The sequence below is a fragment of the Leiobunum rupestre genome, chromosome 3 (genome assembly GCF_980474605.1).
Source record: "Leiobunum rupestre chromosome 3, qqLeiRupe1.1.hap1, whole genome shotgun sequence".
NCBI classification, from domain to species: Eukaryota; Metazoa; Arthropoda; class Arachnida; order Opiliones; family Sclerosomatidae; genus Leiobunum; species Leiobunum rupestre.
Window position 1 is genome coordinate 74,642,873 of NC_143386.1, and position 27,834 is coordinate 74,670,706.

At 36.3% G+C, this 27,834-nt stretch overlaps 1 protein-coding gene across 1 annotated transcript; it reads right to left on the minus strand.

Moving 5' to 3' along the window:
- Window positions 1-12,373: 12,373 nt before the first annotated feature.
- LOC149954606 (cytochrome P450 1A1-like) lies at window positions 12,374-14,118 on the minus strand. The gene is made up of 2 exons (XM_090169981.1): window positions 13,995-14,118; window positions 12,374-12,639 (listed from the first exon to the last, which is right to left on the minus strand). The coding sequence occupies exons 1-2, from the start codon at window positions 14,116-14,118 to the stop codon at window positions 12,374-12,376; spliced, it is 390 nt and encodes a 129-aa protein (XP_090026107.1).
- Window positions 14,119-27,834: the final 13,716 nt, after the last annotated feature.

Sequence of the window (27,834 nt, forward strand, 5' to 3'; positions counted from 1 at the left end):
GTAAAATAGTTTCTTACGCGGCCCATTTTTCCTTTATACTTTAAAAATTATATTAAATTCATAAATTTTACATGTAAATTGCCTTGTCGCGAGTAAACGCGCGCCACGCGACGTTTATTCGATGTAGGCTTTAGTAATATTGCTTAAAATATTTTTTTTTTAAAAAGAGACCGTTAAGATTGAGAGCGGTCAAAGTAAAGACCATTTTTAGTTAGCTGTCGCAGAAAAGGGACCCAATTTGTATCGCGAAGTATTACGTAGAAAATAGTTAAGATATTAAAGAGTTATTTAATTTTAAATTCATCGTTTCCTCAATTCACGGTTATTAGTCAAGTTCTCAGACGATTTTAAGTCGGCGTCCGAGAATATATTTAGCTCTCCCAAATATTCCAACCGTACCATCGAACCACCTCTCAAGAAAATTATTTCTGGTGCCGTGACACCCGGGAGCAAGAACAGTGAGCATTTTTTAAATCGTCTACAGATCGAACTTTGAGTGAAATGGTTGGAGCGGAAGGGACGAACGATAACATCACGGCATCCACATCAACGGACGAAATAGTTTTAACGAAGCCGTTATCCAAACAAAAGCAGAGTGAGCTTAATCGTTTAGCCACTGTGAGAAAGACTACTCGATCAAATATCAATCGGATTTTGAACGATTTAACCGTGTTAATCAGTCTGGATGAACCGAGCGAAGACGACCTTGAGGACAACTTGTCTATACTGGCTGCGAAAGAAGCTTGTCTACAACTGTTGGACGAGAGAATAATGGACCTATTCAGCGACGCAACGGCGGCAGAAATTGAGGTGAAATCGGTAGCGGTACAGGCGAAGCAGGAGGAGATAATATTGGTGAAAACCAAGGCCAACCGGAAACTACGCAAGCGAGGGTTGAAAGAAAATCCACCCACCAACTCGTCGCTAGCCGACTTAAATGAAATGATCAACGCATCGATTCAGCAATCGAGACTTCCGACTTTGACCATCAAACCCTTCAACGGCGACGTCACCAATTGGACAGGATTCATCAGCCAATTTAAGTCCACGGTAGCCTATTAGAACATTTCTAGGGTAGATAAATTTGATTATCTAATTTCTTATTTAGAGGGTGATCCTAGAAATTTAATTAGTGAAATGACCGCGTCGGATGAGAATTACGAGGTCGAGGTAGCCTTAGATATTTTGGAAAATAGATATAGTCGTCCAGACTTGGTAGGCCATAGACTCTTTAAAATACCCGCTGAATTAGAACCTGTTGACGACTCTAATAATTTCAATAATTTAAGAAGATTTTACGACAGTGTCGAAATTAACGTTAGAAGCTTAAAGCCTCTAGGAGTAAATGTTGAAAATAATAGCGACTCGATTTGTTCACATTTAGTCAGCTGTTTGCCCAATGATATTCGACTGAAGTACACTGTTTAAAAAGTCTTCGACAGCTGAAATTTTTGCCCTCATTTTAATTCTGCTAGAAAACTATAATAGATAGATCGATGAAACCAATTGCAACTATTATATATTTTCCAATATCTTTCGTTAGTTATCGGTTTCGTCCACCAAAAATTAATAGTTTTGGCAGCTACAGTCAAAACTCATTTTTGACAACTTTTTCAATATTGGTTCTACAGCACTGGCTCGCGCGTTTTTGAATTTACAATGGTCGATTCATATTTAGAAAGTGGAAAAAGTTTCCCTCTACAACCAACGGTTGAGAAGGTATCGCGTTAACAAACTTTCGTCGAAATTGGGAAACACCTAAAATGCATCAAGCGATTATTACTAACGCAACTTCGACAGCGATTCAATAACATTGAAAATATATTTAATTAAAGGCCGGTTTAAAAAAAACAAATCCCAAGAACAACTTGGCAAGTGGTTTCAGGAATATCCTTTTTTATACGCTAAAGCTTTTAAAAAGCTATTTGCGTTAGAAATTGTTTATAATAATGGTTACCACAATTTTAAACCAGCCTTTAATTAAACATGTTGTTGGATCCCTGTCGAAGTTACGTTATTAATAATCGCTTGGTGCATTTTAGGTGTTTCCCAATTTCGACGAAAGTTTGTAAACGTGATAACTTCTCAACCGTTGGTTGTAGAGGGAAAATGTTTCCACTTTCAAAATATGAATCGAGCATTGTGAATTCAAAAACGCACGAGTCAGTGCCGTAGAACCAATATTTAAAAAGTTGTCAAAAATGAGCTTTGCCGGTAGCTGCCAAAACTATTAATTTTTGGTGGACGAAACCGATAAATAACGAAAGATATTGGAAAATAAATAATAGTTGCAATTGGTTTCATCGATCTATCTATTATAGTTTTCTAGCAGAATTAAAAAGAGGGCCAAAATTTCACCTGGCGAAGACTTTTTAAACAGAGTGTACAGTCTGAGTCGCGGAAAATCCACAGAATGGAATGTAGAAGAATTTAAAAAAAATTGAGATTAGAAGTCGAAGGTCGTGAAATGTGCCATATTTTAGGTAATAATAGTTCTAAAAAAGACCGCAGTTCAGAAAGCTCCCGGCAAAAGTCCAGTTACTCGGATAAAAGTGAAAATTATGGAACACGAAGTAAAATGTATCCTCAAACTTCCGCGACACTCTCTACAAACGTCACCTGGAGAGGCATGTTTTGCATTTTTTGTAAGTCAGACGTCCATGGCACCTCGTATTGTGGTAAATTTACGCTCGAGGAGAAAAGAAAGATTATACGCGATTCACGCAGGTGTTTCGTATGCCTTCGATTAAATCACGAAGCTCGAGTCAAGAACCTGTAAAATATGTAAAAGAAAACACAACGTCGCTATGTGTAATCAAAACAAAGCTCACAAGACGGAAAAATTAAACGAGAGTGCGTATTATAAAATTGAGCCTAAAGTCTCCCAACTAACATCTGATCGAACCGGCGTGAAAGTAGTTGCGCAAGTAGAATGCGAGAAAACCGTCTTACTGCAAACCGCGCAAGCCTTCGCCTAACACGACACTAATCCCGAAATTCGAGAGCGCGTCAGATGTCTTCTGGATACCGGCAGTCAAGCTTCCTTCATCAAAGAAGAAATCGCGCAAAAATTGAAACTACCAGTCATCGGCTATAAGTCAATCGCCATTCATAGCTTCGGAAACCAACGCCCCGAAGACGTCCGTAGGAAATTAGTACGCGTAACCATTCAAAACACCAAGAATTCGAGAGAGAAAATCGAAATAAAAGCTATAGTCGTTCCGTATCTTTGCAACGTCATCACCGCTGTCAACTGCGCCAAAATAGAAAAGTTCATCGAATCACGAGGTTATCAGTTAGCGGACGAAATTTCAAACGAAACTCCTCGAAGCTCCAGTATCGGTATTCTCATCGGTTCAGACTTCTATTGGGGCATCGTAAAAGGAATACCTGAATGATTTGGAAATTCATTCGTAGCTCTCGAAACGAAGCTCGGGTTGGCTATACAAGTACCAACTCCGTCTTACGGAGGGATCAGTAGCAATATCGTCAACGTAATGAAGATAAGCGTAGAAGGAGAAAGGGATTCCTTTGGACTAAAGAAGACGAGTCGTAGAAAATAATAAAGAACGATTTTCAAGTACTACGGGTGACAAGGGTACCTTTCGGCGTCACGAGTTCTCCATTCCTGCTAGCAGCAACCATCAAAGTTCACATTAGAAAATATTCAGAGTCGGATAGCAAATCCGTGGAAGCGCAAGACGAGAACCTATATGTAGACGGTTTTCTGGGAGGAGACGAAACACCGCGTGAAGCTTTCGACCTATCCAAAAGAGTTTCGACCATATTAGAAGGAGCGAGCATGCGTCTCCGCAAGTGGCAAACCAATTCGCCTGAATTACATAAAATGTGGGGCTCGTCAGCCGAACAAACGGGATCGGAAGTCGTAAAATTTCAAGGTCAAGCTCAACTAGAAAGCCAAAAGGTCCTCGGACTGCTATGGGATCCCGAACAAGACACATTTTCTTTTGAGTTGTCAAAACTATTAGAAGTACTTCGAGACACGAAGAAAACCAAGCGTTACGTGCTCAGTGCTGTTTCACGCATATACGATCCAGTTGGCATTATATCACCCTCTACAATTAGGGCAAAGTTTATATTTCAACTGCTTTGGGAGCAGAAGAAAACTTGGGACGCAGAATTACCCGAAAAATTGGCTGATCAGTTTCAACAATGGCTAACGGAGATGCCAGAATTACGCAAGATAGAATTGCCTAGATGCTACTTTCCGGAATAGAAAGTAGTCAGTCATCAATTACATTGTTTTTGCGACGCCAGCGTCAAGGCGTACGCGACTGTAATATACGTCAGATACGTTACAGAATCGCAGAAAGTAGGGGTTTCTTTCGTCGCGTCCAAAACAAGGGTTGCTCCAATAAAGGCAAAATTGTCTCTTCCCCGCCTAGAGCTGATGGGGTGCCTTCTAGGCGCACGCCTACTTAGTAACGTCAAGGATCTATTTAGAAACGAAAACATCAAACTATTCTTATGGACCGATTCAACTATCGCCCTGAGCTGGGTCAAAAAAGAACCAAGCATTCGTCGACCATTCGTAAAGAATCGAGCCGTAAAAATTCGCGAACTAACCGATCCACGAAATTGGTATCACTGCCCAGGATTAGAAAATCCAGCGGACATTCCTTCTAGAGGCGCCAGAGCCACGGAATTAGTTAAAGGCGAGATGTGGTTTAGAGGTCCCGAATGCGGACGAAGAAGAGCCCCAAGAAAACGTCAAAACAGTCGCTGCCGTAGGGTGCGATTACAGGCCACGAATTGGTCAAATATTATATGTTTGAAAATGTAGCTGCGTAAACAAGTTGTTCCGTATTACAGCGCTAGTTCTCAGATCCGCTAAGAAGTGGAGGAAAATTGAAACGGAAAATGAAGCAGTCACAGCTCAAGAAATGAGCGAAGCAGAGGTCCTATGGTTAAAGAGCGCCCAAACCGACGACTACTCGAGAGAAATTGATAGCTTAAAGAAAGATGGAAAGGTTTCCAGAACGTCAAAGATTCTTACTTTGAAACAGCAGTTCAACCAGGATGGTTTACTCTGCGTGGGAGGACGATTAGAACACTCAAGTTTGACGGAAAGGGAGAAACATCCGCTTATATTGGCCAAAGAAAACCATTTATCGAATTTGCTTCTAGATAGAAGCCATAAGCAGGTCATGCACTCCGGCGTCCAGAATACCATAACGCAAACTAGATGTCGATACTGGATTATAGCCGCGAGACAATTGGCCAATGTAATAATCAACCGTTGTACAATCTGCAGAAAACTAAGAGCGAAACCGTGTGACGTAACAGAAGCGCCATTACCGAAAGAGAGGCTCGAAGCCTCATCGCCATTTGAAAATGTCGGTATAGATTTTGCAGGGCCTCTCTTCGTCAAAATGGGTAAAGAAGTAAAAAAGGCGTACATTCTTTTGTACACATGTTCTGTGACGCGAGCGATCCACCTCGAAATGGTGCCTTCGCTGTCAACCTTTGAATTCATACTGGCATTTAGAAGAATTATTTATCGCCGTTCGGTTCCAAGTGCAATTTTCGCCGACAATGCCTTGACTGTTAAGGGGTCGGAGTGTTCAATAACTGGTGGCTTTACCGGGGAGTCGGGGTCCGGCTCTTGTTACCTATAAGGGCGGTGGCGAACTTGGAGATGTTAGCTCCGTTCAAATGATCCTATCTCCATCTTCGACTTCGGTGAGGTTTGGGCTGGATACTGATCTTCGGCTCATGATAACGGAGAGGGTCCAGGCAAACTGGCCGCCTCGGCGGATTGGGTGGCCTGCTGTGGGGTGGCGGGCCTCCAAATGCGGGCACGGCGGTCCTGTTTCCTGGCTTTTTGGGGTCCACCGGGATCTCCGGTGCCAGAAGTGACGGGATACTTGGGCTGCTGTGTGCTCGTCGTTCCTCTTTAGGAGCTCTCTCCAAAGGGTTTGACTCTCTCCCTTCATTGGTAGGGTGTCGGCCGGAGTTGCTAGAGCATCCGCTTTCAACCCCACTGCTGTGTGCGAAGTGCCGAGCTGCACCTTCTGCTGGGTTGAACGGCTTGCCTCAAGGGTGCGACCATCAGTAGTAGGGTTCTAATGCCCATGCTGGTTTTGTCACCTGTCCGGGCTTGTGGACGCTGGCGTAGGGCATTCTGATGATAGACCTCCGGTGGTGTGGTTTTAATCTTACCGGTACACCGGGCTACAAATTCTGATACATGCTCCTTAGTGGTTGATTGAGGATTGAATTTCTTAATTTGTTGGGGATTATATTCCCTTTAAAACATAAAAGGGGCCCCATAAATGATAACAATGATTAATCTACTAATAAAAACGTCCTGGCGCCGCCACTGATTTAAGTTATTTTAAACTCAATGTATCAGATATACATATTATATTGAATTTACTTCCATTATAGATTTTATTTAAAACTTATTAAGACTTCATTTAAACAGAATTATAACTGGAAAAATGAAACAAATATAAGAGTGCAGTTAGTGTTATTGCACCTCAAATTTAGTAAAACTTTGTATTGATAATGCTTTTTGAAAACTATTTTATATTTCAAATGATAATATTACACCCAGTATTTTTTTATTTTTAGTGGTTAATAAGGCTGCAGTATTAAACCTAATTAAAGAGCCTTCATGTTTTTAATTTTAGGGCTGTATTTAACCTTAAAATTACATTTATTGCAGTCTCAAATAAACCGATATTTCAGTTTCATCTAAACGAAATTGATGCTGTCAAAATAAGACATTTTTAGAATTTAATTAAATCTTATATAAGTGAGACATTTACTCCCAAATTCATAAAATTTATTAAATTAACATAAGTCTTGATTAAGTTATATTTAAACGTAACAAATAATTTGGGTAACGATATTTGTTGCTGACTTATTTATTTGTTAAATAAGACGTCATCCAAATGCATCCTTATATCATTTTTAAAAAAGACTCCTATTTTGGTATGGGATTCCGCTTTCTTTCGAGATAGAGGCTAGAAAAAATAATTTTGGATTTGGAATTTGGTTTTCGGTTTGTTTTCATTCAAATTTTGGATTTAGTTGTGATCGGTGTAATTTTTACGCGCGTTTTAAAAAATCAAAATGCGCGAGGCTTTTACTGATATTTCCAACCAAAAGTACTTTGTATCTAAAAAGAGAAGTTCGACGGGAGAAATAGAGGATTATACGTGCAAGAGGTCTCCACGAAAAAAACATTACATTATCATTTCGAACGGCTAACGAAAAGTCAATCTTTCAAAGGCAGTAGACTGACGCGAAATTAATGAAAAAAGACGTACCAGCTGGTGACATAATTTTGGAAATGCTGAATATTTTATTACAAGAAGATCCTATTTCCTCAGAGCACCGTCAAAATAGTTTACCAGTTAGAACTACATCTATAAGCAAATTAGTTCTGTCTGTGTCATTCAAAAATGACAATGAGCTGAAAACATTTGAAGAACGATATAACAACGCCAAATTGCTTCTACAAGACCAATATTCCGTAAGTGACATTTTCCAACATGGGATAAAACTTTTGTTGAATACAGAAGAAAACATTGAAATAGACCGTATTTTAGAAAACGAAGATACTTCTGACACTGTTATATATTATTTTCCTTGTGATGAAAATTATGCACAACCAGAAGCATCTTTTCTAGTATTAGAAACCACCAAAAATTCTACCGATAAAAGTTTTATAGAAAATTTGACCGCGATTAGTAGTTCCACTGAAAAATCGTCTTGCGTTTACAAGGACGACCAGGAAAATAACCAAAGCACAGTTGAAATGGAAAACGAAAACCTCGACGAAAACTTATTTTCGGAGCGAAACGAAGAATTGATCGAGTTGGAGGCATCAAAGTTTTTCATTGGCGAAGTGTCCTCTATTAGGGATTGAGTTACTAGTATAGAAAATCACGCGAGAAAATGTAACAGCTCTTTGGCCATTTTGAAATCTAAATACAAGGGTCACGTGCTGGAGTTTATTTTACGCTGTGAAAATAATCACAAGATGACTTGCGCCTCATCATCGAAGATTGATAATATGTACGCCGCGAATTATAGAATGGATATGGCTTACGTTGCGAGTGGTGTGTTAGAAGCACAGTACACCAAATTTACCAAAATTGAAAAAATTGGTACCACTTATTGTTCCGAGTTCCCGTCAATTTAAGACAACCTCAAGGCCGCAATTGATCATTGATGTCAAACTTCTAATGCCAACTTCGGAAGCCCTTCACGAAGAAAAGGCGTTGAGTCCTGATAGCGATGGCATTCGAATAGAGACGGACGCTCGACAGGCCCAACTTAAGAACTCTTACCACACGGACGTTGTGGCACTGGGTATGAAAACCCGTAAAGTGCTGAACCTACAAAATGTTTGTAAATCGGACGATTCGTGTAGTCAACGTCATGAACTTATCGGAACGCGTCGAATTTACGAGCATTTTGACAAACTCAACGTCCCTGCGCTAGAGCATGCCCACGACCGGAACCTTTCGGTAAACAAAATGCTGCGTGAAGAAAGAACTACCACGCACTACTCGAACGACCGGTTGAAGGTCGCCGATTCCATCGGAAAAGAGGTATCTTCCATCGCCAAAGGATCACAGAAAAATCATGGCGTTACGTGGCACAGCGAACTAGGCGATAAATCCGCTCCCACACGTAACCATTACTACTGGGCCATGTACAATTTTAAAGGAGATAAGGAACTTTAAAAAAATTACTGCTCAACATAGTGTCTCACTACCAAAACGATCATAGCGAATGCCACGACAGATCACGTGATGAAATGGAAAATCATCAGTGCTAACAAATTTTATTACGAAAAGCAATGTTTTCAAGAATCCCTCCCACTACATATACGGTCGTGACACGTATTTTTTGAGTCATTCAACAATAGCTCTCTCTATTACGTTGACAAAATAATTCGTTAAGGCGTGAGCAATCACCGAATGAGAACCACTCTCACGGTATTAGACTGGAATATCCACGCCGCTAATGTCAAATAAGATTGTAATGTAAATAAGAAAAAACCACACATCAACAAAAACTTTAGAAAGAATTTGCAGAACTATTGTAGACTCAAAAATGTGATTTGAAAGTCAAATTTTAAACGTAAAATATTTACGACGTAAATTGAAATACAAATATAATAAATTTAAATATGAAAGTAATTCTATACCGTGAATTAGTGGGTAAGTTTAAATAATGCATTTAAAAAAATGTTTGAATAAAATTAAAAACTGTAAAAAAACGCAAAATATTTGGTTTGTTTTCTATGAATCAATTTCACTTTTAGGCTTATTGATTAGATACACAATTTATACAGTTATAGTAGAATAATAATTATTATTAATATTACTAATTATATACTTAGTAATATTTATAACCAGCTGGGAAGCCCGTCCTTCGGCCGGGCCGCAGCTAGAACTAAAATCCCGTGGAGACTGAGTCATGGCATAATCAAAACTCTAACCACCCCCCCCCCCCCAGCACAAAAACTAAATTGACTGAGGCAGAAAAATATTGGTTGTATAGGTGTATGTAGGTTGTAGGATTCACAGCACCTTTCCAGAGGCAAAAATACATTATTTAATTAATTAACTTAATTGGAAATCGATGACAATAGCGTGACTCGCTGCCTTTGCGCCATAAAGGCGGGTTTATAAAGGAGCGAGAAAATCCAAAGAAGCTTGTGCATAAAGCCGAAAGCTGATCGACGCTATCGGAAAAAAGCTTTCGGAATCTGACTCTGCGTAGTAAGCTACTGTTTACAAAAGTGCTTGTCGTGCTGAGCCCGTTGCTCAACTTGACGTGATCACGTGGTTGGTTTAGTATTAATATAATTTACTGACAATTATTGCGAAATATTTCGTCATTGGTTTAGGCTTAGTAGAGCTAGACGAACGCAATTTCCAAATTCGAGGAGTTGCGCCAAACGAAAAGTTGAATAATTGACTCTGGCACATTTAACGCTCTCGTAAGCTTCAACGAAAATTAATATATTTTTGAGAAATACTTGATTTACCAAATAAAAGCAACCAATAATTTTTCCTTATATTATATTTATTACTTAGCAATAATAAAAAGAGTTAATAATATAAATCAAAATATTGTCGTGCTGAATGCAATTTTTTTATTATTGCTTCAAAAACGAAAATTGCTTACTTTAAAAAAAAATAAATAAATTAAATAAAAAAAGGCAAGAAAACCACGAAGGTCATAGAAAGGGTTGCCTTATTATTGGTTAAATACGACCACGTGATTTCAAGCGAGAGCCGAGACCCCAGAAAAACACGCGAGAATATCTAACAGAGTTTGATGCCGCCAGCGTCGGAATTCGGCGTAAAGCCCCGTTTTCAATTACAATAAATTTCAGGCTTTTCGCTTTTGCTTTTTGACGCGCTTTTATTTCAAAATAAGCCTATATCAAATCCATTTAGATATCTGCTTCTCGTGACAAAAAAGCCGACAGAGAAGCCTCTCCCGGTTAGTTTTGACGCAAAATCGTGATTGAAAATGGGGCTTTAGCTGTCTGCTACAGCAACTAGGAAATCGGATCTCGCTTCTTTGTAAACGCTTACGTGAGAGCCGATGCCGACGAAAAAGTTTCAGTTTCTACAAAAAGCTTCGGCTTTTCGCTCGCTTATAAACCCGCCTTTAGAATAGCTGTGATAAATTTGGCGCCAATCACCGCTAGCTTACCGTTGTTTTACCCGAAATATGAAAGTACATACTGCCTTTAATCGAATATGAAGAATTTAAAGCTTACTCTTTGGTCTTTGGTACACTAAATGTTACAATGGGGAGGGGTCTCTGAAATGTTACGTTGCATTATTCTCCCCCCTCCCAGTCTCCATTCGAGAAGTGACGATGACGCAGCCAGGCAGAAAAATATTTTTTGTATAGGTGTATGCAGGTTGCAGGATTCACGGCACCTTTCCAGGGGCAATAATACATAGATGTCGACTCGCTTTTTAACATTATTTAATTAATTAACTTAACTCAAATTGGAAATCGATGTAAATAGTGCGAATCGCTTTCTTTGCGCCATAATAATAGCTGTGATAAATTTGGGGGTCCTAGGTTGAACGGCTCGGACGTCTATAGAAAAACAGACGCGAAACAGACTTAGGAATAGAGTATAGATAATAATAAAGGTTTCTTCAGTATTCCGAATCCCTCCCAGATTACGAGAAAAAGGTCAAAATAGTACATGATTTCTGGGCCAAATATGGGTGGATGGTACCTGGCGAAGGCGAGGGTAGTAAAGCTTTATCCCGTTGGGACAGGAAGTACGAGTTCAATAACTCAAACTCTACGAATTAGGCGTTTTACACTTGGCATTAAGGCGAAGGTAGTAGTATTATAATCGCGGGCTGTCCGGCGAAGCGAGAGAGGTCGAACATAATAGACGAGCGATCATCCCCCTCCAAAGCCCAGCGGGGTCCCAACAGAAACGCAGAAAATGTCCCGGTCGCAGAAGCAGGCACGTCTCTCAATCTTGTCCAAAATCAAGTTTTGCGGTATGCGTAAATGCAAGGGGAGCGTTGCAGGTAAGAAAAATTCAAGGGGGACAGGCAGAAGAAATCGTAGGCCTTTAAGGAAATTGTTGAAACCAATGCGGATAACTATATGTTTTTGGGAAAACTTTGTGAAAAGAAGGTGCATCTAAGCGGACGAAACTCACTGCTATGTACAAAAAGATGGTGTTTAAATAGAATTGTAAAAATAATCGATTTCACGGACTATTGTCTCAAAATTGTGTTAACTTAATTTATCGATCTATAACTTTTGAACTGCTCAAACGAATGAAATATACTTGACCACACGCTTTTAATCCGTACCTCACTCGGCATACCATGACATGGAATTGTTTTCAGAATTCGACGTTAAATGCAGTTACATTTGCATTTTGTCACGTGATTATCGAACAGTCCCATTTGCCGAAAAGTTAGAATTTAATATGTATATAGTAGTTGTTACAAATTTACTGACAATTATTGCGAAATATTTCGTCATTGGTTTAGGCTTAGTAGAGCTAGACGAACGCAATTTCCAAATTCGAGGAGTTGCGCCAAACGAAAAGTTGAATAATTGACTCTGGCACATTTAACGCTCTCGTAAGCTTCAACGAAAATTAATATATTTTTGAGAAATACTTGATTTACCAAATAAAAGCAACCAATAATTGTTTCCTTATATTATATTTATTACTTAGCAATAATAAAAAGAGTTAATACTTTAGGTTAGTTAACTGCACGTTTTTTAAGGTAATCCTGAAATTTCCAACTCGTATTAATCCTGTAGTATACTAGCATTCAAATATAAGTCATTTTGTGGTTGTATCATATATACATTAAATTTATACATACATGAAAGTATCCTGTAAAGGAAAAATGTCGTAGTAGCGGTAAGCTTCCAAAACGAAAGCCTCGATTAGTCTTAAATTCTGTTTATCGCTCCATTCTGGAAATCTGGATTTACCCAATGCAAAAATGACTTGTTCGTGAATTTTCTCTTGCTCGTCTGGCTGAAGAGCCATCGCTAGGAGCAAAACTCCGATATGGCTTGCAACTGCCATTCCTGTTGTAGTTAATGATTGTAAAAAATTATCAACTATGATTTCCCCTATTTAAAAGAAATTGAAAAAAATACGCATATTAATTTTTTATTATTTAAAAAATAAGTTCACATTAATTTCCTATCAAGATTAAAGTTCTTCTCTTACCGATTACGTAAACAGGCTCTAAAAATATTTTAAAACAAATGCGGATGAAAATTAGCGACTGTGAAATGATGTCGCCAAGGCGCGACTAAAACTTTATATGGAAAACGTGATTCGTGTTGGTCTTTCTTTGTTATGGTACGGTTCCATAAGAGAGTAAAATAACCTATAGGATTAATTCGTATGTGAAAAGAGTGCTCAGAAAACACATTTTAGGAAAAAGTTCAAATCTTGTCTAAAATTGCAGTGTAGGATGCTTTTATAAATATTTATCAATATCGATAGCTAACATATTAATTGAATTCTATTAACGATTTCTGTTTCTTTTTTGGCCTCTTATCCTGCCGAGGCCTGGGCTGTGCTAACTGGGGGAGAAACCATTCTTTGCAATGCTCCAGTGTGAAAACTTTGCCTAAATTAAAGCTATATTTTTTTAAAATTGACTTAATTTTTAAGGATTTTTCTCAGAATTAACATCCACATACGCGCCGGATTTTAAATTATTTTTCAAATATCAGGCAATGAAAATGTATCATTCAATACATTTTTAGAATATCGAGAGATAAGTTTGTAGGTTTACCCCAAAATTTCCTTTTGTTGGAAACATGAAGTTTTTTTTTTTTTAAAAGATGGAGTTTGTGGCCCAACTCTCATTCGAATTCTAAATAACATAAGTGAAACCATAGGGCTACCGAGAATTTCACTGTAGTGAGCTACAATGCTACTGCAGAGCAATTTTTATCCCGCTTAAATAAATGTTGCAAAACAGTAAGTTTTCAAATTAATTTTCATGTGGCTGGAACAAGACTGGGGATGAGCTTTACCGTTGCTTCAAGGGTACAACAATGCGCAGCGTTTTAGCTCATTTTGCAACTGCCCGTTTATTTAAAATATAATAGCTGTGAAAATTAAAACTCGAACTAAATTTTAAACGGTGAAAACAATTAAAAAAATTGCGGTTTTACCGCAAGGACGCCTAACTTTTACCAATAATTGCTGTTTTCTTGGAAACAGATTTTCTTGCGTCTCATAACCAGAATTATGGTGGACGATCAACTATTTCATAGCTATGACCTGTAAAATCTGCCATAACTCAAAACAAAATTTGAAAACAAACAATTCACTAATTCTATAGCAGCAAAATCAATCTTTAAAATTTTGAACGGCAAGCTATGTCGAAAAAGAAATGACGAATAATTCACATAATGATTAAGTAGACAAGAATAAAAAATATTTATAGTTTTGAATGTTTACGTACTGCTATTGTTTTTCAACTTGTTATTGATTATCTCCCGAATTTGGAGGTCCATGAGATCTCTCACGCATCCATCAACGTAGGTCTTTTCGTGTTTCTCAAGTTCTTTTCTAGAAGCAAATGACATGTTTTACAATAAGTCATAAACAGTTTAAACACCCCATTAATATAAACCGAATAGATTTTTTGACGTTGCAATGAATTAAAATATCGCTTATAGCAACTTTAACCTAAATTTTTTTAACACAACAATAAACATCGCCAAAAATCGCCCAAATTTTAAGCCTTAAATGGGTTAAAACTTAACTGGTGGGCCCCCTATAACTAAAATTAGTTTCGGGATATCTATGGCCTATAATTCCTTTTAGTTTGGTTTTGGGATCCCCCACGAATTGGGCTGAAACGAAAACGCGAACACCTGATTTAGACTTGTAGTATAATACAACAAATAAACAAAAGTATTAAGTCACTCTTGGTTTGTTAGGGCCGCATATTTTCTTGGACCCCCGGTCGAAAAACCGCCTAATCCGTCCCTGCCTGCACCCAGTTAGGGTAAGTGAACGAAAGTATAACTAATTAATCGTCATTTTGTTTGCGGTCTTATTTATAAAGCCCAAACATTTAAATAATTAGGAAAATTAAAATTTTTAACCTATAATATTATAATGTGGCTTAGTTCTCGTTATATTGTTATAGAAGTTTTTGATATTTTAATTTAATATAACAGCAATTTACTTGTATATTTAGAGAATAAAAATTAAATGATATTTTAAGACCGTTTTTCAATACAGTTTTATTTTAAATAAAATTAATCAGTGTAACGTTTTAGCCCATTCAACAAATGAAGAGCTAAGGCTTAGTTTATATTTTTGCAATTTTCTAGGGCAATTTAAAATTTTCCTAATATCTTAAAGCAATTTTTAAATGCTGGGCAAAAAATTTTGGCAAATACAACAACGCAGGGGATAATTTTTTTTGATCTTTAAAATGTGAAACTTATAAGTTGGAATAAATAAATGGGTTATTTCAAAAAAAAATTACAGTTAAGCTTTTAAATTGGGGAAAAGCATTATGACGACTGTTGGGTTATTTGAAATTTAACAAACCATTGAAGTCGTGTCAGTGTGACACAAGTTTGGATTATTCTTTGGGTCAAATTTGTTATATTGTTTGTTGTTCTACGTTATAGTCATCTTTTTAACTCTTTATTACATTTTTATATACCGTTTTTCAAAATTATTACAAATTAACTTGACCTCTGACTAGAAATTTCGAAAATACCAATTTATAGGGTACTTTTAACTAAAACTAAATATACTGCCCACTTTCAAGCATCCAAAGTAATTGTGGTTTGTAGAAAAAACGGCACCTTTATTAAGGTGCAAAATAAAGTCTTTACAACGATAACTTTAAAACATTGCAACAATTTGAACCAAGAGGGAAGAAATTTTATTTATCTGGAAAAATATTATTGGTTTATTAAATCTGGTTAAGAACTTGAACAACTGATTAAATTAATTTAATTATAAACCATATTCTTTGGCTCCAGTGTTGCAGTGAGACATGTTGCAGCTTTAGCTCGCGAATTCCCTTTTTAGGTACTCTACTGTAATTATAAAGACATTATGCTTATTTAAGATTTGAACGCTCTAGGTAGTCTACTAGGCCAGTTCAATTTTAGTTCAGTTTAAACTCGAACGTGACACGAGATTGCGCAATGGTTTATATCCGAGCAAAACCATTCAAATCCTTGGTACAACGGTGAATTACCCGCGGTCCCGGAAACACAAATATATAAGAGTAAAGGAGGTGTAAGCGTACACAATACAGAAATACACTGAGGGTCGAAATACTCAAAACCCTGATACTCGGTTGACTTTTAATGAAGATTAATGGATATAAGATCGGGAAACTCATTTTCGTGAAATAGCCATGACATCAACCTCAAAAATTTTGAATAAAATAAGACGATAATAATAATTTTAAAGTAAAGCGCGAACCAAAATATTGGAAAAATTTCCCTGACCGTGAGCTATTACCGAAGGCTTAAAATCAAAGAGGGTTGTCACAAGGACCTCGTTCTTATTTAAAACAAAAACACGATTTTGATTAATAGTGCGATTCCCTCGAGCTATCCCATTCTAGATGAATTTGTTTACGAACGAGCTAAACCATTTCGATATTTTCATCTATAGGCATCTTATTGTTATAGTGGGCCTGTGTTCTCGCGCATTATTAAGGTACGCTCGGGGAGTAACTAATCGCTCGTTCAATAGCTTAACTAGTGCGCCTTCTTCATTTCTTTGTTTATAGCGGCTTCTGGATCGGGCAAAGATCACCAGACTCTCTATAAACTAGAGTCCTAGGGTTAATAAAGTTGAAGAACAACGGATTTAGTGGTGTTTCTCGAAGCACGTGGCATCGCCAATTGACAAAGGTGGGTATCATTAAGACAAGTTTTGATTGTTTCGCTATGATTGATTTGGTTTATGTGATATTTTTAACCCCGCTGATTCCAATATAAAAAATTGTCGCTAGAGACGAAATTCGTTAACCCAAAGAATTTCGAATAAGAAAGTATGACTGGAAATAATTATTTTTAATTTAAGATTCTACAAAGATATTGGTTACGCAGTTTTTATAAAAACCCTAAATCAAATGGAATTTATTATGCGATGCATAAGAAGTGACCTACTTTATTTCCCCCGCTAGTGCTCTCTCGGCTTTATGACCAATCCTTATTTTGGAGTTAATTATCGGCAGGATATACTTCAGGTATGGGTAATAATATTGCTTGCTGAGTTCCGAAAGGTAATTGTTAGAAACAGAGATAAATTTTTGATATTTATTCGTTATATCGGAGTTTGTATCGACATTCAAATTGAAAAAACATTTGACAAAAATATTGAAGGATTCATCGACAAGAACATCAAATAATCGAACCGCGCTGCCATCGTGATCGATTAAAAAATTTATAAGTTTTGTAACGTTATCTTGAACCTCGGTTGCCCAGTTTATTTCGCCATCTCTAAATTGTTTTGGCATGGATTGGCTTACAAATCGACGACATTCTTTCCACAACGCAGTATCATTTGATTCAAAGAAATCTGAAATAAAAAAAAATTATCCAAAATTCTAAATCGATCACGTTTAATGCACGTATATTTCATGGTGATCATAAACATATAAGGATGGTTTGCAATAGAAATTACAAGACGAAAGTTAACGTATCATAAAAACAGACAGGCGTTACAAACTTTTTAAATGTTCTCACTTAGATGAACAGGTCAGTTTCATTATTTCAGGTAATATCCTTCGAATGAGTAAAACCAAAAAAATAGGGGTTATACATTCACCGTGTCTGTCTGTGTGCCCTGCGAACGCGTTCGCATTTTCTGTGCAAAGGTTAATCAATGTACGCAACGTCTCGCAGTTTTTCGTAGTGTTGGCAAAACCACCGTGTGACGGTGAGCGTTAACGGATTATTTTGCGGATGGGTTTGGTTTGGATGGTGTGTTTTCGTTAACGCGCACCGTCGTGACGGTTTTAACTCAGTTTGATTGGGTATTTAGTTATTGTAATGTTGAGTTCGTGTTATGATGGTTCTGGATGTTGAGTTCGTGTTATGACGGTTGTTGGTATTGAGTTTGTTTTGTTGTGGATGTTGAGTCTGTTGTGTTTGTATGGGCGTTTTCTCTCCAACTTCTTCTTAATGACTTTGGGGCGTGCTGAGTATTATGCAACCTCTCAACGTCCAATGGCAGGGTTTCCACCACTTGTACACGGTATTCGTCTTAGTATCAATTTGCGATTTATTGGCGCCGGCCGGGAATCGAACCCGGGTCTGCCTCGTGCAAGAGATTTACTCTAACCACTCAGCCACCAACGCTTGTTAATTTACGGTGTTTTTTTCTAAATAAACAGCTTTGGCGAATGTTAGGTACTATAATTTATTCTACATCATTTTAAATATTAATAAATTATATTAATCTTATATTTAATGAAATATTTATAAATTATATTTATCTTGTATTTAATGAAATATTTATAAATTATATTCTTTTATATTTAATTAAATATTTATAGATTATATTAATCTTATATTTAATGAAATATTTTAGTATTATAATGTAAAATTTGATCGTGATCAGGAATTGAACTCGGGTCGCATTGTAACAATGCGTATAGTTCATCGCCGAGCCATTGACTTCCTTAGGGAAAATATTAAAACCATTATTATAAGGCGGGTTTTTTTTAATAAACGGATTAATACAATATCTGTATATATTGTTTATTGAACTTTGTTTGTTTATTCTTTGGTACGGTTTTTTGTTTGGTTAAATTCTTAACAAAATTTCGTTAAAACACAAAAAGTAGTTCATTGTTACCTTTTAATAACGCTTAGAAAAAGGATAATTATTCAAAAGTCCCCCGGAAATTATATCAAAGTAATAATATTTTTTGAATTGGAATAACCTAATTATACCATTGAAATTATCAACTCAACCTGTGAAGCTTATTAAGTAGATTGGAAGTATTTAGTAGCGAACATATGTCAGCTGTTAATTAAGACAGAATTTAAAATTACTCAGTATAATTTATGATAATTACTTTTAGTAAGTGTGTTTTGGTTTATGTTTCAATCACGATGAACTAAGACAAATCTAATCTTAGACACTTGAGTACCAGTTCTGTATAATTACGTAGAAGGGATATATATTGTTGGGTTATTGATGAAAGTTAAATCTAGAACGTTCCAGAGACTGTTCTGAATAAAAATAAACATTTATAATTTTACATAATTCAGGTTGAAATTTTATTTTCTAATCACTCGCCCACGACATTACAGTTCTGGCAATCCCGAACCAAATAAATTTTCGATATAACGGCGACGGGAAATTTATCTCGTAAATTTATCGCGCGGCCCTAGGGAATATTCTTTTAACAAAATTTCGATAAGCGATCGTTTAATTAAAATCGGCCCGATTCCGTTAAAATTATAAACCAAAAAGCGAACGGTTGTTATAATACCCTCTGTAGATATTTCTTTCATTGAAATTTGTTTCGTATTATATTCAACTGATAAACTTGTACTGTAAAAAGGGTGTAATTCAATTGCGCATTGTTATAGTACGTCTAACTCACTGCTGTAACTACTTAACTTATGATATTCTGAATAAATTAAAATTGGTCATTTCATCTAAATTATTTTAATTATAATTATAATTTTATATCGGGCGGGATAGAACTTAGATAGCATTCTTAACAAATAACTCTAAATTGCGGACATATAGCTTTAAGTTATCTCGAGAAATTAATACCACTAGGGACAATTCTTCCGAGGAGAGGTATATTTTGGCTTGCCGACTTGTTATTAATCCGTAAAATTAATTTATCAGTAAAGCGATAGAATTTATCACGAGTGGCCAAAGTTCAATGTTCAGTTTTGCAAGTTTAAAAGTAAGATAAATTTAACCAGGGATACAAGCTTTTTTAAAATATTGATTTTGTTCGAAATAAATTAAGTGTCAGAATTAAAGATACAAACTCCGACAATCTCCATATTGAATTAAAAATTCCTAATACAGTCTGTAGCTATTTTGGTATATTATATCAATAACAAATACGTGGATGAACGCTTCTGGCTACAATAAAAGCATGAGCCCGTGGAACAAATGACTCACATAAACGGTTAAGGTAGAGCGTCACCGAAAATCTACAAACAGCGTTTTCGCGAAAACAATAGACGTCTTTTTTACTGAAATATGACTTGAAAAAGTGACAAGTTGGGCAAGCTAAAATAATTTTTTTGAATTACATTGGGAGAGTAGTGCAACTTTATGAAAGTCAGAAATTTGTTAATCTGGTGTTTAATGCAATAAACACCGCTGAAAAATCGAGGAGTTAATGGCGAAGAAGGTGTTACACGATTTAATTTCGTAGGATGAAAAATGCAAAAAAAAACAAAGATATTTTATTTATCTACTTACAAACAAAATTTATAAGTACGTTTCGAAAATACCACTTTCGGCTGCGATGCAGGCTGAGGCTCGGACAATCATATTGTCGAAGGCGGCTTGAATCCTTTCTGGGGTTACTTCCCGGCAAGCGCTTACAATTCGTTGACAAAGCTCTTCAAGGGTCTCAACCGGAGTGGCGTACACCTTGTCCTTGACGAAGCCCCAAAGAAAAAAATCCAACGGAGTCAGATCGGGGAACCTTGCTGGCCAGTGTACGGGACCGTTTATCCCTATCCATCATTGTGGAAATTCGTTGTTTAGGTAATCTCTCGTGGCTCTGTGGAAATGAGGCAGGGCACCGTCTTGCTGAAACCACAGTCTTGCTCGTAGCGCCAACGACAGTTCGTCAAGTTGTTGTACTAGCTCATTTCTCAAGAAATCTAAATAACTCTGGCTAGTTAGATTTTGCGGTAAGAATACTGGACCAATTAACCGGTTTCCAACAAGAACAATCCAAACATTCAAGCGCCCAAATCGAAGTTGGTGACGGTGTTCATATCCCCAATGTGGATTTGTGTCTTCCCAAACATGATTATTTAGGTGATTATAAGGGCCGTCTCTTCCAAACGAGGATTCATCCGAGAATAGCATGTTGCGGAGGAATTGTGGGTCGTCGTGCACGGAATTTAGCAGCCAGTTGGAAAAATCCAGACGTTGTTGAACAACTCCATCTCGTAAACCGTGGTGAAGCGTTGCTCTGTTAGGATGGTACTTTTGCCCATAAAGTTTCCCAAATGCGAGTTTTACTGCAAGAAAAATCCTTACTCGCTAAAACGGTGTTTTCAAAATCCCTATCCCGCTGACCAGGCCCACGAAATCGAGGTTGTACGTTCCATACTGGTGAAAGTCATTTACTGCTCACCTTACAATAGTTATGGATGGATTTCTATCTGGATGTCGTTAATTGCTCATAGATCTCACTCACTCGTCGTAGATTTCTTCCACCTTCCGCGTAGTATATGGCCACTAGTTCCGTATGATCAGCTTTTTAATATAGAGGCATGATTGTTAAGATTGCTTACGACAATAATTTTACACAGTTTGTATTACAGTTATTTTAATACTAAATAATTTAAGGTTTTTACTGACCTTTAAATCTGGGGTCTATTTATCTTCTCGCCTATCAGGGTTAAAATAGATTTCGAATACGGCTTGATGCAAACACAGGCCTATTATATTAAAAATTTAATAGGAAAAGTCAATAGCTAAATGAGCCAGATTGTGGTTTCAAAAAGAGTGCCACGCCCCATGACCACCGAAATGTGAAATACTGTATTTCAAAACGATGAATAGGGTGAAACGGTTCGGCACATTGGCCAGCAAGGTCGCTAGATCTTACGTAATTTAAATCGCCATTAATAATTTAATTAATTAATTTAATTTCTTCGCCATTGGCTCCTCGATTTTTCCGCGGTGTTAATTGCATTAAACACTAGATTAACAAATTTCTGACGTTCATAAAGTTACACTACTCTCCCAATGGAATTCAAAAAAAGTTATTTTAGCTTACCCAACTGGTCACTTTTTCAAATCGTATTTGGCAGTGAAAAAGAAGTATATTTTTTCGCGCCAAAGCTATTTGTACGTTTTCGGTGACGCTCTACAATTATCTCATTGACAATTTTCATATATCAAAAAACCTAAAATTATTTTTCGATTTAGATGCAATTTTGGTAGAAAGTATAATGTACAGTACAAATTTCAACTTTCTAGAAAACATAGTTTTGGAAAAAAATACTATTTCGAGCAAAAAACATCCTGTATATATATAACATGTATTAATTACAACAAATTGAAATGGTTTAAATTTCGATTTATTATTCCGGAAGATTGGGAGTTTGATAGCCACATAGTCGAAATTAAAAAAAAACAGTATTAATCTTCATAAAAGCAATTCCTTCGCGTGTTTCACTAAATTTAAAATAGCTTTTATTTGAAAACACCATTCAACTCCTTTTGGATTCTTTTTCTTATACTCTTAATGGCAATAATAAAGTGTAAATCCCTACAGTAAAAATATCCCCAAAGATTGGTTGAAATTCACGTTAAACTACGTATTGAAAATAGTTACCTTTCTTTCCGGGCGATATGGCCATGTCAATGGGTTTTCCCAAGCAATTAGATCTCGAGGTAATATTTTTGAGAATATTTATGTCACTCACAACAATAATAAGGCGGCTCCCCATATATAAGCTGAAAAATCAAGAGATTAGGTTAATTTCATTGGACCTTTGAATGTATTTCGGGTAGAGGCAGAGCCGCAACAATTCCAACGAGACTCAAGAATCAACTGCCATAGCAATTACGAGGTGAAACGTCACTTCAGCCACGACTGCACGCTGTATTTAACGGATCCGTAAACCTCGTCTTCATAGACCAAACACTTTGTATCGGCTACTGGTGACGAGTCTCTAGTTCATATTCATGTTTGCCGAATTAAAACTTGTTGAGGTTAACGGTAATAGTTAGTGTAGGGAGCTGTTGGCTCGCGGGGCATGAAGGGCTTGCCACCACCCTCCTACGCATTGTAACCCGGCCACCGGAATTAACGGCTTCAGAAGTCGGTTGATGACTTAGGCCTAAGGTGGTGCCTTGGGTATTAGCCTAGCTAGTTTTCGGTGATACCAGTTAAACGCGAATTGGCACTCAATTTTAAAATAATGAACTTCAGAAACGAAGCGCGTTTCGATAGAACTTAGTCAATTTAACGATTGTAAAATTTTGTCATAATTTTACTGAAATTATTATTTTTACTGAAACGTACTCAATTTCTATTTTGAAATTGTTTTCATACTTAAGGGCCTCGACACGGAGCCAAGTTTAGCTGGCAAAGGATATTCCTCTCCGTCGTATCCGCGACGTTATTTACTGCGCCATGGGCGTTCGAGGCTTCGTAATCAGTCCTTTAATATTTTCAAGTGTAAAAGAGGTTAATAGCACTGTTACGTTACTTCACTTGCCTCAAATTTAAATGGAATTAAAATCGGGCCATGGGTACTTTGAAACTATATTATCGTTTGTCAAATGTATTTACTCGTTTGGCGCATTGAATTTTAAACGAATTTATGAAATTTGATAATCTAAAATCAACGAAAATGTAATTTGAAGATTTAAACCTGTTTCTGTGGAGAAGAACAAAGCTATGGCATAAATACAGATACAAATTAAGACCTTGATTTAATAAATATCGTTCATACTGTGGTAAGTGCACCTGTTTGATTTAAATTTGATTTTTAACAGAAAATTTTAAAATAATTAACGAAACCTGTGTACAAAAATGTTTACGGATTTAGCTCATATGAGCGTTTGCTACCTAAAAAACCGACAGGAGATAGAGATAGAACGTACATTTTAATCAGAAATAAGAGCGCTCTTTTTTGAATGAGCTCCTGTAGTATCGGCTAATATTACATATGAGAGGAGGGCAAATTCCAAAATATGCTTTACGCAAATCTGTTTGATTTGTTTGTTCAGGTACTACTCATATAACAATCAGACATTTTTCTGTATCTATAACTAAAAGTCTTCAAGTTTGTCCACTCCCCCCCCCCGTGCCTGGAAGCCGAGAAGAAAATAGATAAGGGCGAAAATCCAAATTCAATTAAATTAAATTTAATTGAGTAAAATTGAATGAGATTAAAGACCATGTCGGGTATTTGGAATAAAGCGCGTTTAGTTGGAAATCAGGACCTTGAATTTTGAAAAGAAAATTCATTTGTAGTGGTACGTATTGTTAATAAATTTCAACTAAAAATCATATAGGCTCATACCCACGGCCTCACCTAATGCGCAAGTCATCCAGTAATTCTGGTGGTCGAATAACAATAAGCAGAACGGTGGTGGCAAGCGCTTCATGCCACTAGAGCCGACAGCTCCCTACAATTACTCTTTCCGTTGCGTATCATTCTGTTTACTACGTTTAATCGCAAACCAAAATCCTAAGAAGGCCATACCGAAAACTTTAAACGCAACCAAATTTAATTGCCATAATATGGCAAAATTAGCCGAGGGTGTAAAGTGGAATAAAGAAAATAAATAATCATAATCAGCTAGGCTAATACAAAAGGCCCCACCCTGGGCGCAAGCCACTCAGAAAGCTTTGAGAAACAACTTAAAATGATCCCTCACTCACAACAGGAGGAAGACGTAGGCGTCAGAAAAGAACCGGTTTTGAAGCACACTGCAAGTCTGGATTTTGTGACCCCTATGCCTCCCCCTGTTGTGAGTGAGGGATCCCTTTAAACACAATGCTTTATAGCATCAGAAAAATACAATCAACTCATCTTCTAGGTGTATATAATCTATATATTAGTAATTTTTTTCTCAATAGAAGCGTTGAGAACAAAAAAAGACACAATTTATGAAATAATATTATAACGAGGGAAAGGCTAGTTGAATTTGTGCCAAATTGAACTCATAAATCCTTACCTGAAAATCTTTCCAAACTTTTCCGATAATATTTGGTAAGATTTGGCTTTACACTTCATATCTATGAAAAACCAATGACCCACAATCGGCAAACTGAAAGGTCCAGGCGGAAGGTTGTATTGTAAATGTCTAATCAGTCTCTGTATCCAACAAATAATTATACAAGTTAATAAAATCACTGCCACTGTATAAAGTTGCGTAAGCATCTCCCTTAATTTCATTTAGTTTAAATTATCAAATGATATAATTTAAGTTAATTGAAATACATTTTCAATCCGTAATTGAAGACTTCTAACGCTTTACGCTAGCTCGAAACACTTTCCGTATGTTCAGTGTAGTTGTTTCCCGATAAACATACGCGCAACTAACGAGTCGAGGCCATTCCATTAAATAACCTGAAAAAAAACAGCAGCGGTACTACGAGGTAAACGAACCTAGGTTCGTAGAACGTGCAGTCGTCAGTTCTTCACAGTTTATTGGGCTTCTAAAAAAGAACCGGAGCTTCTGATGAAAAGTTTAAGATTTATGACGTCAGAAACTAAATAAATCGCTGCAAAATGTTGTTAGCCTTTTCCAAAATTTTAAACTTATCAAAAGTTTAATCTTGCGATAGCAGATGCTATAATATTTAATAATAATAATCTAGGATAATCCCCAAGGCACCACCCTAGGCCAAAGTCATCTAGCGACCCTAATTGCGTATATGAGGTGCTTGCAAGCCCTTAATTCCACCCGAGCCAGCAGCTTCCTAAACTTACTATTACCGTTTGTGCCTTACATAATCATTCGCAAAACTATTATCATTTAAGTCGAAATTTTAAGTCCGACCTTGGCTTTAGTGTCAATTTTTGAGTTCTTGTTTTAAAAATCTACAACGCCTGGGCCAATGAAATGATTCATTATCCCAAATTTCACCATTGCGCAAAGCGCATCAACATCCTTGAATTCTATAGACTTTGAAACGCGCCTTCGCAATTGACCGCCATTACCTTACAGTCTACGGAGGGGGTGATGAAAAATCCGATTCTTAAGATATCTATAATCAGAAGTTCTTAAACATGTTATATCTCTCCGTTGTTCTGATTAGAATACTTTTCTTACACGGTTGGTTTTCTTTATAAAACACCCTGCTATTATTGTTCTTCGTCGCAGTTATATTTGCGTCTTACACTCTTAAAACAGTTGGGTTAAAATCGACCCAAAATGGGTTATTTTTGTAACCCAACGCTGGGTCAGTATTTACAATACCCTTTTTTGGGTTATTTAAATTTCAACCCAGAAATGGTTAGAACTTGCAACCCAAAGTTGGGTTGTTACGTTTTAACCCACAGTTGGGTTACAAGAATAACGTAAACTGGGTTATTTTTCGTAACCCAAAACTGTGTTAATATCTAAAACAACCCATTTTGGGTTGCAATAATAACCCAATTTGGGCTCTTTTTTAAACTGAAACACCCCATTTTTGGTTGCAATAGTAACCCATTTTCGGCTTTTATTTACCCAAACCACCCATTATTGGTTACAATAATAGTCCTATTTGAGGTCTTTTTTAAATTTTAATCCATAACTGGGTTAATATCCCATCAATAACAGCCCAATTTTGGTTGCCTTACAAAACACTCTGAAGGAATCCATATTTGGGTTACAAAGGGACACAAATATAGTTGGTTTCCAGACTATATATAAAATAGTCATAATACTGGACCTGTATTTACTGACATTTAGCTTAAAAATACACTGATTTAGTTTATATATACCAAAACTTCGTAACATTCTTGGTAAAAGAATCAAAACTATCTCTGATTCACCTAAAAGAATCCTTTCTAGCCTAAACAGGTATAACCTAGCCCGTTCATCTACCCTTTGTGAATACAATCAATAAATACCAAACTCAATCACTTAGGAATTTTTTTATTTTCAAAATGTTGTTGTAAATAGTTAAATTATGTCATTATTGTATTTTAATTTTTGGTTTTTTTAAGTTAAAATTTTAACTCAACAGAACTATTATGTAACAAATTTTTAAGATACCTGTATTTTACCACAACTGTCAGCAAAATACTAATATTAAACTGTGGTAAAACAAATTAAAAATTGTTTATTACAAAACTTAAAAAACATATAAACCATATGAAAAGGAATTTGACTTAAAACTGCTTTTTTCTTCACAAATTATAAAAAGTTTAGCCTTGCTATATAAAAGTATATTATCTTTAAAAATAACAATGAAAGACTAGATTTAAAAGTTCAGTGAAATTAGGATTAAAAAAATGAAACTATAATTACGAAAAATTTTAAGAAGTTGTTCAACTTATGTGAAAAATATAATTATTACGCATTTTGGCTGAATACATCTTAGATTCACGAAAGTTCAGTCTCACAAATTTAGTAATTTTCGTTAATTTAATTACTTAAAAGTTAAATCTCATAAATAAACTGATGTTCACAATGGGCAACAAGTAGCAAAACCTCAGTTACTTTTACAAAGGAAAGAAACCAAAAATCCTAATTTTTGAGAGCAAGATTTGACTAATTATTTTATAAATAGCAACAATGAGGCTGAATTAGGTCAGAAATAGAGGTATGGTATAGGTGAGATGTAACTCTTAGCAGGGGAAATTTACACCTTAAAAGTGAAATTTTATTATTGAAAGGTGTTATAAAACACTTTAGAAGGGTTTTGAACTCCTTTACGGGTTTGATTTTACTCTTTTAATGGGCGTTTTAACACCTTTAAATGTGCGAAATGACTCTTTTAGGGTGTAGTTTTTTCAACCAAAAGGTATAATTGTTTAATATTAAAGGTGCAGTTTCTGCCGCCAAAGAGTGGTATTGCACACATTTAAAGTTGTACATGTAGTTTCTGTTGCAATCTGGTGTATTTTCTTGTCAAAAGGTGTACTTTGTGAACCGAAAAGGTGTACATTAAATATCTGGAAGGTGTCATATACGTGGCGAAGAAAAAGGTGTTATGAAGCACCCGTTTTTTAAAAGTGTAGGTTAGTTAAAACGTATGCTTCAATATTCTTAACATTTAAACTTATCTTTAATGCCGAAATTCCTTCGAACAAATTTACTCACTTTATAAAATAATTTTATATTTAGAATTGATCAACAATGAAATAGCACAAAGTGTCCCAATTTCCTCTGATTATGTAAGGGTGGATACATTTTTCGTTTTAATGTCAACATTGTATGATTTGTAACATTTTGATTAGTATTTCTCTTCAATTTCTGGCTAAAGAAACCAATTTAAAACTTGGCGAAGGCTAGTATTCTTTTATTTTGTTTAATATTTGCCAATTTTTAACGAAATAACTTGCTATAGATCAATATTTCGTTTTTGAGTTGCTAATTAAATTATCGATATTGAGTGGATGCATCTGTCTCACTTT